This window comes from Trachemys scripta, chromosome 11, assembly GCF_013100865.1.
Source record: "Trachemys scripta elegans isolate TJP31775 chromosome 11, CAS_Tse_1.0, whole genome shotgun sequence".
NCBI lineage: Eukaryota > Metazoa > Chordata > Testudines > Emydidae > Trachemys > Trachemys scripta.
In genome coordinates, this window is record NC_048308.1 from 57,079,095 (window position 1) to 57,090,620 (window position 11,526).

The following is an 11,526-nucleotide window of genomic DNA, read 5'->3' on the forward strand; positions in this document are numbered from 1 at the left end:
AGATCAATGTTGAACTCCTCTTGCCTTTGTAGTTTAAGGAATAACTCCACTGCCACTCATGATGTGTTGGTCAGAGCGAGCAGCACATTGGTCAACAGTGCGGGATCCATTCCTGTAGACTGAAGAGGCAGAGCACGCAGTACACAAACCGTTGAAAGATGGCACCAAATGCGGACGAAAGCACAGGGATTGCTGGGATGCAAAGCAATGCATCACGGGGCATTGGGACAGGACCCAGGATGCCCCATGACCCGCTCCGTCTTCCCATAACTCTTAGCGGCAGAAGAGGAAGAGATGCTCTATGGGATAACTGCCCAGAGTGCACCGCTCCGAATACCACTGCAAGTGCCACAAGTGTGAACACGCTATTGTGCAGGCAGCTGACACCGTGAACACACAACAGCGGTTTCTCTTCAGCGCTCTCTGAGCGGCGCTGTAACTGTCGGCATTGTAACTCTGCCAGTGTAGACAGACCCTTACTCTTCTATAACGCTTTTCGTCAGTAGATCTCAAAGGAGGGCAGTGTAATTAGCCCCAAAGCATGCCTTGGCAGCACTGACTGAGTATACTGAACTGACGTAAAGAACAGAGGTGAAGCTGTTATACTTTTAGCATTCGTCTCTTCCTCAACACTGTATCTTTTTCAGCATCTGATTTAAGAATTGCTGAATAGACAATAAAAGATAAAATTTACGTACAAAACAGGAGCTACTATGCAAATGGTCATAAATTAGTACATATTCAGAGAGACAGCAGAAGAGTAATACCCAGCATCATATACCCGTTAGAAGTTCTCAATCTTTTGGGGCCCCAGTCTTGCACCACTGAGATCAGTGGGAGTTTTGCCATTGATTTCAATGCAAGCAAGCATAGTCCCTTGGACTATATGGTATATATAAAAAAAACATATACAAATAATATATGTAACAAAAAAAGTGGTTGTATATTTAAACAGTTGATACCCTACATAGAATGAAATCTGTGACAACTGAGAAGAGAAATACTTAGCATTATAAGTCAGGCTGAAATGGTATTCATGAATGTGGGCTTGTAAAAAATAGATGGTTGAAAATTTTCTGTTGAAAAAATGGTTTAATGGAAAATGGGTTTTTGACTAAAATTCTGTGAAAAAAAGTCTGATTTCCAAAGAAAGTGTTGAGTTTTTGCATTAAAACTGAAGACATTTTTAAGTTTTCTGATAAAACTTTAAAATTTTCTGTGGAAAATTGACAAAAATGATTCCTCCCCAACCCCCATTTTCATTGAAGTTAGCTGCAGGGGAAAACCATTTTCTATCCAGCTCTATTGTAAAGCCAGTCATTCTGCCATCTCCTAGGGCACAGAGGTGGAAGATCACCAAGATGTGGAGCGTGCAATGGAGGGCCAATGGCATGGGGAAAAGTCACACCAGACAGAGAGTCAAGAGCACCGTGAAAAGCTGAACCAAACTGTCAAGAGCTCTGTTGGGAATGCCACTATTGATACTTCTCAGCTTTTGAGTGAGAGATCCTACATGACTTTCTACGGAGGCTATTTCCCTGGAAGAAAAAAGCCCTACAGTGGTAAGAAATACACCTCCTTAGCTTTATTTCTTGTCATAGTTGTGTTTGTAATGAATTTACTGGACTTCTGAAGAATGAGGAGAGTCCAGTAAATTTTATGTGTACTGTTATAACAGTCACCTCTGGATTATGAGCACAGCAAGAATCTCTAAGGTTGTATTTTAATTAATGACAGTGGTCATGTGTTGCAGTGCTCATTGGGAAGAGGGCAAAGAGTTGTATGAGGAAACTTTCCTTCTCCTTATTACCATGGGTGCAGGGACTGGTAAATTTATTCCTCCTCCTGTCCTTGACAGGTTCAATGATAGAGTAAATACTGACCCTTATCTGATGCCATTAACACATATTAATATTTCATCCCCTTTTCATCTCGTCTCCATTTCCCCCCCTCAGTTAAACAAGGACATCTGAATAACCAGGATGGCAAAGAAGAAGGGCACCTTATTGAAACAGGTTTTTTTCCTCCTATTCAGTCTGCCATGGACTCAGAGCAAGGTGTGGTCAGGGTGGAACACAGAAAGGTCAGATTTTTAAAAACAAATATGCAGTTGTTGGGAATAATGTATGAAATGGTCTCCTTTCAAGGCTCATAACATGAATATAGGCAATTTTGTGCACATACAAATTGCCCTATTGGATCAGACCAGTGACCCATCTAATCCAGTATCCTGTGTCCTACAGTGCCAGGACCAGATGCTTTAGAGGAAGGTGCAAGAAACTCAGTAGTGGATAGTTATCGGGCAGCCTGCCCCTATGGAAAGTTCCTTGTTGAACACCAATAGTTAGAGGTTGGCTTATGGGTTTCTATCCCCTCCAAAACACATTTATTTTTAAATATTTCTCTATTGAAGTGTCTGCCCCTTTCTGTAATTGTGAAAATGGAGTTTTATCCATTTCAGTAGATGCAAAATAGTGAAAGTGAAGCTATAAAGGGAAACAAAGTGCTACTGCCCTCTTTGAACTGGAGAATGCAAGAGAATGCTGGAGACGCTGATACATGAATGTTCTCGAAGTCAGTCCTGAGGCTACTCTATACCACAGGGATAAGGGCACTTGAAGTGTGAAAGTAGCAGGTGATGCAACAAAAGACACTGAAATACTTACGGCCACATCAGCACTACAGAGACAAGCATGGTTGTTCCTTGGCATGGTTACAACATTGTAACAGATTATATGTCATGGGTTATAGTTCTTGTTACCACATGATCAGGTACCATCCACAATACACATTTTAATCATGTTGTAACTGCATCAGGGGACCACAACATGGCAACCAGGCCTCATGATACAACTATATTTATAGGGTAGTCAGGTTCAAAATGGAGCAAGAGAGTGTCCAACAGGTAAAGAGCTGCGAATCTGAAGGCCAAATGCTGGTACCCACCACAAAGCCTCAATAAATAGGACTGTGCCTGGAGAGACTGAATGCTTCTGTGCGGGCGCATGAACACATGCATGTGCCCCTCTGCAGGGAGGGTCTGGGGTATCCAAGCATGCTGGTTCTTCAGATGCCGCAGTTGCTTGACACTTAAAAAAACAAAACATGGAGGCAAATCTTTCTTCCCTTAACCATGCCTGATTTCATAGCCTCATGACACAGTTGCAGCTGCGCCACTGTAGTGTTTTAGTGCAGATGATTACTACAGGGATGGGGGGCGTTGTAGGTAATCCACCTCCCCGAGAGGGGATAGCTAGGTCGATGGAAGAATTATTCTGTTGACCTAGCTCTATTTGCACTGGGGGTTAGATCAGTTTAACTTCATATCTGTGGATTTTTTAAATAGCTATGCCAGTGTAACTTTTCACTGTAGACCAGCCCTAAGTTAAAATCTGATCCAACTCCCATTGGAGTCAAGAGAAAGATTCCTGTTAACTGCACTGTGTACGTATGTTTTAGAAAAACAAAGACTTTAAACAATTCAGAACCATCAAGTTAAGCATCCTGGGCCTAATCCAGCTTCTTCTTCCACTGTGTTCTGGAGAAGTCCAAGGCTTTGATGCGGTGGCCAGGACTGGGACAGAATTGGGGAGGGTCAAACATCCCATGTTCCACAGAAGATGCCCAGCGGAGATGGGGAATGAACGAGTGAAACCAGCCTGGCTTTGTTGCGCTAGTAGGTTGTGCTTTAGCTAGCCTATAGAGTGAGGAATAAAAATATAAGTCAAAAGTAATGGGAGTATTTGGGGTTTCTGACACTTTTGATTTATATCTTACAGCAGGCTCCAGAGACTTTGAAGTTTCCTTCAATCTCAGAAGAATCACCCAGAGCCCAAGTGCCCCACAAGAAACAATTTAGATCCAGTGATCCCCCAAAGGAGCTTCTGATCCTGCCTTTGCTTATTCAGTTGCAAACCCAGCCTGAGACCAAAGCAAAGAATCAAACAGGTACCATCAGCTGTAGACAAAAGATTCTCTGATCTATCTAAATTCAAGGTATTTGTAAGTTACACAATGATTAGATTGGGACTGCAGAAAAAGGGAACTCTCCCATCCTGGACTGCATCATTTCAGTGTTAGCTCTTGTGTTCTTGAAGATATTCAGAGCAGGTTTATTTTGGATTCCGCATGGTTTATATCCCAAAGGGGAGTCTGCGCCTCAATACAGTGTAAAAGCAGCAGAGTTTCTGCTAATATTGGGCAAACTTCAGGAGATTCAGATCAGATCAAACACCCTCAAACTCAAATTGTTTTTCCAAAGTTTATCTGAATAAGCCAACATTTTTGGCATGAAAAAGGTGGGCTGGAGATTGACTGGTATTTCAATATCAGTCGAGGACAAGGAACATTGGCTATGAAATAAAGACAGTTCATTAAATTGAGGCACAGGGAGGAATTGGCTGGGGGCCGAAGAGCTGCACCTGATTTGTCTTAGATGGAGCAGATTGCAGCCTCCTTTATCTTGAACACAGAGGTGTGCTTCACATAGACTGCAGGTCCTAACATGCAATGCACCATCTAGATTTGAGTGGCCTGCTTATCAGATCAAGACAGAGCCCTGCATGCTGGGACCTGTAGTCTCTGAAGGCTACATCTTCTTATTATAGATGAAGCTGGCCACAGGATGCATTGCAGAACTTCACAGATCACATATGGCCCTTTCATGGTTTGTCTGCAGCGTGACATACTGCCTGTGGGGGAAATCAAATTTGGAACCTGCACTGTCCAAGCAACAAGGGCTGAGAATGCTAAAGACTAAGAACGCTCTAATCTTAGTGAGTAGAGAAAGAAATTGCCTCAGATAAATACTGACGCTCCCTTGAAAGATGCAAAGAGCAGTGCTGCTGGGTCCCAGAAATAACTGAGTCCACCATTTTCCACTGGAAAGAGTCACCACAGTGCAGAGAGAGAGAGAGAGGAATGGGTAAAGCAGTGGCTCTCAAACTTTTTTACTGGTGACCCCTTTGACATAAGTCTTTGAGTGCAATCCCCCTTATGAATTAAAAACACTTTTTAATATATTTAACACCATTATAAATGCTGGACGCAAAGCGGGGTTTGGGGTGGAGGTTGACAGCTCGCGACCCCACATGTTATAACCTCGCGACCCCCTGAGGGGTCCGACCCCTGGTTTGAGAATCCTTGGGGTAGAGTGAGGAAAGAGGATACATGGTTTGATTTGATTTCTCCCTTCCAGAAAATAAAACAAGGGGCATGTAAGATCCTAAGTCTGACATCATGTTCCATAACAGTCTTCAACTGGCAATGTCCTAGTTAAAGGAACTCCTGCAACTGTTACTCACATACTAAATAGCCCCTCTGACTTCAGTGGGACTGTTGCAGGAGTACGATTTGAGGACTGGTCCCTTAAAGAATTAATCTAAATATTAAATGCTCAGGATTACATTCCACCTTGTATTTAGCTGTGTCACTGAGTTAGTTTCCCAGACCTGCAGAAGAGCTCCATGTAAGCTCGAAAGCTCGTCTCTCTCACCAACGGAAGTTGGTCCAATAAAAGATACTACCTCACCCACATTAGAGAGACAATGTCCTGGGACTGACACAGCTACAGCAACACTGCAAACAGGACAACATTGTCAGAACCTTTGGAAAACCCTGCTTCAGATGACAAGTATTTTTTAAAAATATCAAAGAATTATAAAAATGTATGAAAAAGGTTTGTCTGAAGTTGCTAATGCACTAGAGCTGTTTCTGTGTTTATTTGCATTATAAATGGAAAGGAAGTTCAGCAACTTTTCCATTTGTCATGTATTTGACAAGGAAGCAGCTTTGAGCAGTGATCTTCTCTCACCAAGGTGACTCTTGAACCACTGCTGTCAGACTGGGCAGAATCAACAGACTCTGCAAATCCAGAACAAAGGGACAAGGGCAACACCACTTTCTGTACAGTATTATCAACCCACACTGATGTGCTACATGGACGGATATATTTCAACATGTCTAGAAACTGGGTGATGATATGGATGGGGTGGGAGGGGTGCGGCTATTCCGTCAGAGGCCCCTGCTTTCTGTAAGCAAGCAATCTGAAGACTTTCACATAGCATATGTTACCACTTATAACAGTAGTTATGCCTCTTTCCCAATTTTCTCCTTCTTTGGACACCTTTTCCCATTCTACCTCATTCTCTTCTTTCCCTCCCCTTTTCCCACTGTTCCCTTCTCCCTCTACATTAGTGTTCTCTTCTTTCTCCCCACATTTCCCCTCCCTTCATCCTCTATCTACCTCTTTCTCTGCCATTTTTCATAGCGCTACTTCCATAGATTTTAGGGCCAGAAGGGATGCTATGACCATCTAGTCTGACTCCTGCATAACACAAGCCAGAGGATTTTGGTATCTCCCCACAGCTCCTCTTCCCCTGCCCTTTTCAGCATCATCCAGCCGTCACCCAGGGAGCACATATTTGTTCAAGCTGACTCAGAAGCAGCAACTCCTTTCTGTCTGGCTACTGATTCTATTCCCTCCACACAGAAGGAACTTTGCTACAGCTACAGCTAAACATGAACATGGGGGGGGAAATGGTCCAGATGCTCCTGATCTTCTCAATATTTGCAAATGTTAAATAAAATGGGAAACCCAATAATCACGGTAACAAAATTGTTATAGTACTACATATAAAAATATTGCTACTGCAGTCAACAGATCTTCATGAAAAACCACATGGGTAAAAAATACACTAAAGTGTATCCCAGAACAACTGCAGGAATGATTAGAGGTACATTATTTTATTAAAAAAAGCAGCATGCCAGTAACCATTTAGGGCCAAGTTCTGCCCTCAGATATATGCATGTAACGCCCAATGAAGTCACTGGTAGTTGCATAATTATGCCAGTATCTGACTGTAGAACAGAATGTAACATCAGTCCCACAAATCTAGAGTCTGGCTTCAGTGAGATACTCAGAACTGTGCACTAAACAGAGGTTGTTCAAAAAAGTTAAGAGAACCCGTGTGTAGAACCCCGATATTGAATTATAGGAGAATATTTGCATCATGGAGGTGGATTCCATGTTTCTTCAAGGCCAGGTGTTGAACGAAGAAGCTGTTAAGCTCAATTATCAAATGTACTTCGGTTAGGAACACTAATCTGGTTCGCCCAACCACGTAGTTTGATTTCTCCCATTCCAGGATTGCACCACTCTTTCTGGCTGAGACAGCCAGTTATGTTAATCAGTTCGTCAATTTCTTGACATGAATAAGAGTTTAAAGATGCTGCTTGCGGCTGCTGTGATTTCACCAAGTCTGATTTCACAATACAAGACAAACAACAGGAAAACACATAGAGGTTCAGAAACTTCTTTTCCAATAAACTTTCACCAGTTTATTGGAAAAGAAGCGGTGGCTAGTATCTCCATTTCATGTTCCTCTTTCATTCCAGCAGCTTCTTGTGACAAATCCAGATCAGAGGCTGATGACGACGGTGAGAAGTTGTTGGCTCCTTCACCAAATGATCTCATTTCTGGGCCAGAGGGTCCAACTGAACAGCACCAAATGGTCATTGGAGAAAACCCAGAGATACATCAAGGTAGCTTCTTCCTACCTCCAATAACCAATCGAAAGTTCACTCTGGAGGGGAGGAAGGCAGGAATAAGAGGGGTGAATGCTGGAAAGGAGGGCCACTATAAAAGAGGTCAGTCAATACAAATCAGAGATTCAGCTTTTGCCTCAGTTGTAGCTAGACTAACACCATCTCCGCTATAAAACTAATTCAGCTTCTAGCTATTCACCTACTACAGCTCATCTTTGTGGCGATATTAGCCAATCACATGGTGATTGGCCACATTAGCCAATCCGATGGTCACTCTAAAGGAATTTATTTCACATTGAATTGTGTCAGGAGTATGTGTTGCATCTAAGCTTTGCATTAAGATAACACTCTAAGGGGCCTATTATAATGGAATTTTGTTAATTCATAACAACTGACATTCTATAACACTTTTCATCCAACGACCCCAAGACGTTTAACAAATTTTATAAACCAATTACAAGACATATTAGGTTTTACTTCATTTGTTATTGAAATGCAGCCGCTTTTGCTATGGAAGATATCAAACAATCCACTCACTACACAATAGTCCAGTAGAGAAATTAAAGAACGTCTATGTCAGTCGAAACTACAGGGGAATTTTAGGTGGACGGAATTCATTGATTAAACTGGAATTTAGCCTGAATACCAAAGTAATGAAAGTGGGATCTTTAATAACTACACTTCGTCATAACCTACACCTTACATGTCATTTGAAAGATGGCACCTCCAGCAGCACAGCACCACTCTAGCATCAATACAGAGCCTGTCTCAAGAATGCTCCCCATGAATCATCACCACCACCTTCCTGCAGCAGCTAGATTTTCCTTGGAGCTCTTGGAACCCAAGCACTGGCTGCAAATAATTGTACAGAACAGAAACCACTGCTGTGCACTTAATATCTTAAGGGTATTAAAGTCATCAAGGCAGCAGTTATTTTCTATAAACTATAGTGATCGCCAATGAAAATTCAACATTTACACATTACCCACAATTACCCAGTGGAATCTAAGATACAGCAGTTATTTTCTATTCCAAGTAGAGGGAGAAACTGTTGTATCTCAGATATCATAGAGTTACTATAGGAAAATGAGTCTTTTTTTCAAAGGCAACTACGGTAATTCTGGTATCAGACTCATCACTCTAATTTCGTTACCACAGCTCATAGTTCAATAACAACAATATGTTGATGGAACATTTCATGTTTTCTTTAGGTTGATACAATTGCTCATCAGTTTTGCGCAGCACTTTGTAGACTACGCAGCACTTTATAACATTGGCAGTGAGAATAAAGATTAATTAGATGGGGTAGTTTAGCAGGATAGACAAACCACACACCAGTAAGTCACTGATTAATTGTGACCCTTTTGTGCATTCCCTCCTTCTGCCTAGGTCTCTATTTCCCCCTCAGAAATGTATTGTTTTATGCAGCTCTTTAGTATTGTTCCTTATATGCTTTTTCCAAGATGGTGATTTATTCACCCAGAATGCAGTCCCAGGATTAGAGCTGCTGCCCCCTATATATGGAAAGAAGGGCCCAGGGAACCAGAGTAGCAAGACAAACTTCAAAACGATGAGCAGCAGCACTTCTAAGACTCTCCCTGTAGGAATCACTCGTGGCACCCTACCAGAAGAGCTGAGAGGTAACATGTTTGTACTGTGAATGGAGTCTGTAATTATGTTGATCTGTTTGTACTGTACATGCTGGAGGGACACAATACTTTTGTTTTTAAAGCTCCAGAACTTCAGGAGAAACTAACATGCTGGTTTTGACAGCAGCCCTGGGAATTCCAGGAATTGTTTAAGATTCAGTGTGTGCATGTTTCTAGAAAAGTTAGTTCCTGAGATAAGATGCTACTGAAAAAACATGCCCATTACATGGATTCTTAGGACCTGAGAAGGGGCAGGGGCAATACTTCCAGCAGGAAGGAGATAGCTACCCTATGCTGCAAACAGACATGACCAAGCCAGCACACACCACTGGCATGCACACAGGCATGCCGGTTAAATACAAAGTCAGTAATTCACGGGGAGAAGCCAGTGATGGAACTAAACTCCAAAAGCCTACAGTAAGAAAGTATAATTCAGTTCAAGTCAATGGAATTGTGCCCATTTACACCAGGGAGTTATTTCGTCCCATGTTTATTAAACAGGTGCTTTTGCAAATCCACAGTTCCGCCTCTATGCCAGATAACATCAGCCAGCCGAAAGCTGGGATTAGTTAGTGTCAGCACCTGAAGTTGCCACCGTATCAGAAAGAAAAAAAGATAATGGGTAATTACCAAACTGGAACTTCATTTGCAGATGGTGGGTGGGGAGTGGCATGAGGGGGAGATGGAAAGGAAAATGCCAAATACTTGCATGACATGAAGTGCACTTTTCATGTCATAATAGGCTCAGAAGAGTCATGTTTAGAAATAAGAAAACTGTAACAAAAGCGCTGGATTTCCAGGCCCCTTAAGCTTAGGAGGAATGGGGTTCAGAACTCAAAACCTGACCTGATCTGAAGGTCGTACTGGACAGAACGAAAACCTCAAATAAAACACTCATGAGCTTTGGGGGTGGCTTTCAAAATCTGCTACTGAATGTTGTGTTCCAACCCATCTCCTGTAATGTACAGAGCTTTCTTAGAGTAACCTTGTTTTTAATTCTGACATGATAATGTGAATGCATGCACAGAGCTACTGAGAAGGATATTTTCATGCAATGAACAGCAGTGCAGTAGGTCTCCAGGTATCCTTGTTGACGGTGTATATTAGTAACAATGTTCATCTTTATGTTTTCAAGAGTGTTATAATGGTACTTCACTAGGCAGCCTCATAATGGGCCCTGATGGAGAAATTGTCTGTCTGTCCCTCTTGGGATCTGTCCAAGATGCAGAAGTTCCTGCTCAGTTTAGCTTCGTTCCAGATAAAGGTAAGGCCACATAATTTGAAGAAGTTTATTTTCCAAGAGGAAGAAATGGCATGCATGGCTCTCCACAGTTTCAGACAAACTGAATAAATAAAAATCAGACCCAGATCAGTGTTGCTCTTTTCACTGAGACAGGGTAACTTCTGCCAACTCAACCACCACAGCTAATGTTTTCACAGCAAGTTTACTTGTGCTCTAGGATAGGCAAGATCATGGAATGGCTATTAAAAGGGATGCTGGATTGCGTAGCTGAGTTTAAAAAGGGGTTACAAAACTGCTGTGGAATTTGCCCAGTATAAACAATGTCCTTCTCTCCTTTAAGGTTAACCTCAAAAAGAGGAGATGGCTAATTTATAATCTGCTCGGGTATTTGTGCTATGTGCCTCAGACAGCCAGTGTGAGTCATCTTCTGACAGACACGTCATGCAATCTCCGAAAACCAACAGGGATACGAGCTGGTGGGAATAGAAAATGGTTTGTTCTGAGAAAGGGCCGTCTCACAAGAAAAGAAGCCCAAGAGTGGCTAGTGCCAAGCAGCCAATAGACAGTAGGGTTTGTTTCCCCAAGAATAACCAAGATGTGTGCTGATGAGCTAGAGAGCTGCTGCAAGGAAGGTGTGATTCATGATAAGAAGATCAATACAATTTGCATGAGGAGGGTTAAATGATGGGTTACTACAGAAGCAGCTGGCTTGTATCATTAGAGAATGGCCAAGCCATTTGACCAAAGAAGCCCACAGCACAGCAGCCTTTGGTCTGCTGCTTTAATCTCTGGCTCAAAACCCAGATCTTTTCAAAGGGGAGAGATGCTTCTGCTCCCCAGTGAAGACATTATCTCTCACTGAAAGTACCACAGTCAGGGCCAGCTCTAGGATTTTTGCCGCCCAAAGCAAAAACAATTTTGCCCCCCCCCGTTCTTTAATTACCCCACTTCCGGCCCCGCCTCAACTCCGCCCCTTCCCCAAATCCCCAGCCCTGCCTCCTCCCCCCAGGCTCTCAAGCCTAGGAGGGAGGGAGGGGGAGAAGCGGCACCCGCGCCCCGGCCACTCGGAGTCTCCCCCTCCCTCCCAGG

The 11,526-nt window shown here is 42.7% G+C and overlaps 1 protein-coding gene across 3 annotated transcripts in view; it reads left to right on the forward strand.

Annotated features, from left to right (window-relative positions):
* KIAA2012 (KIAA2012 ortholog) overlaps positions 1–11,526 on the forward strand; it is an 86,271-nt gene that overhangs the window by 21,891 nt on the left and 52,854 nt on the right. Inside the window, exons 6-11 of one of the 3 annotated variants that reach the window (XM_034786434.1) lie at positions 1,337–1,562; positions 1,956–2,083; positions 3,780–3,948; positions 7,396–7,647; positions 9,009–9,185; positions 10,330–10,458. In XM_034786434.1, the coding sequence (XP_034642325.1) occupies positions 1,337–1,562; positions 1,956–2,083; positions 3,780–3,948; positions 7,396–7,647; positions 9,009–9,185; positions 10,330–10,458 (1,081 nt within the window). The remainder of the gene's footprint in view (positions 1–1,336; positions 1,563–1,955; positions 2,084–3,779; positions 3,949–7,395; positions 7,648–9,008; positions 9,186–10,329; positions 10,459–11,526) is intronic. The other 2 variants (XM_034786436.1, XM_034786435.1) reach the window with 2 other exon arrangements.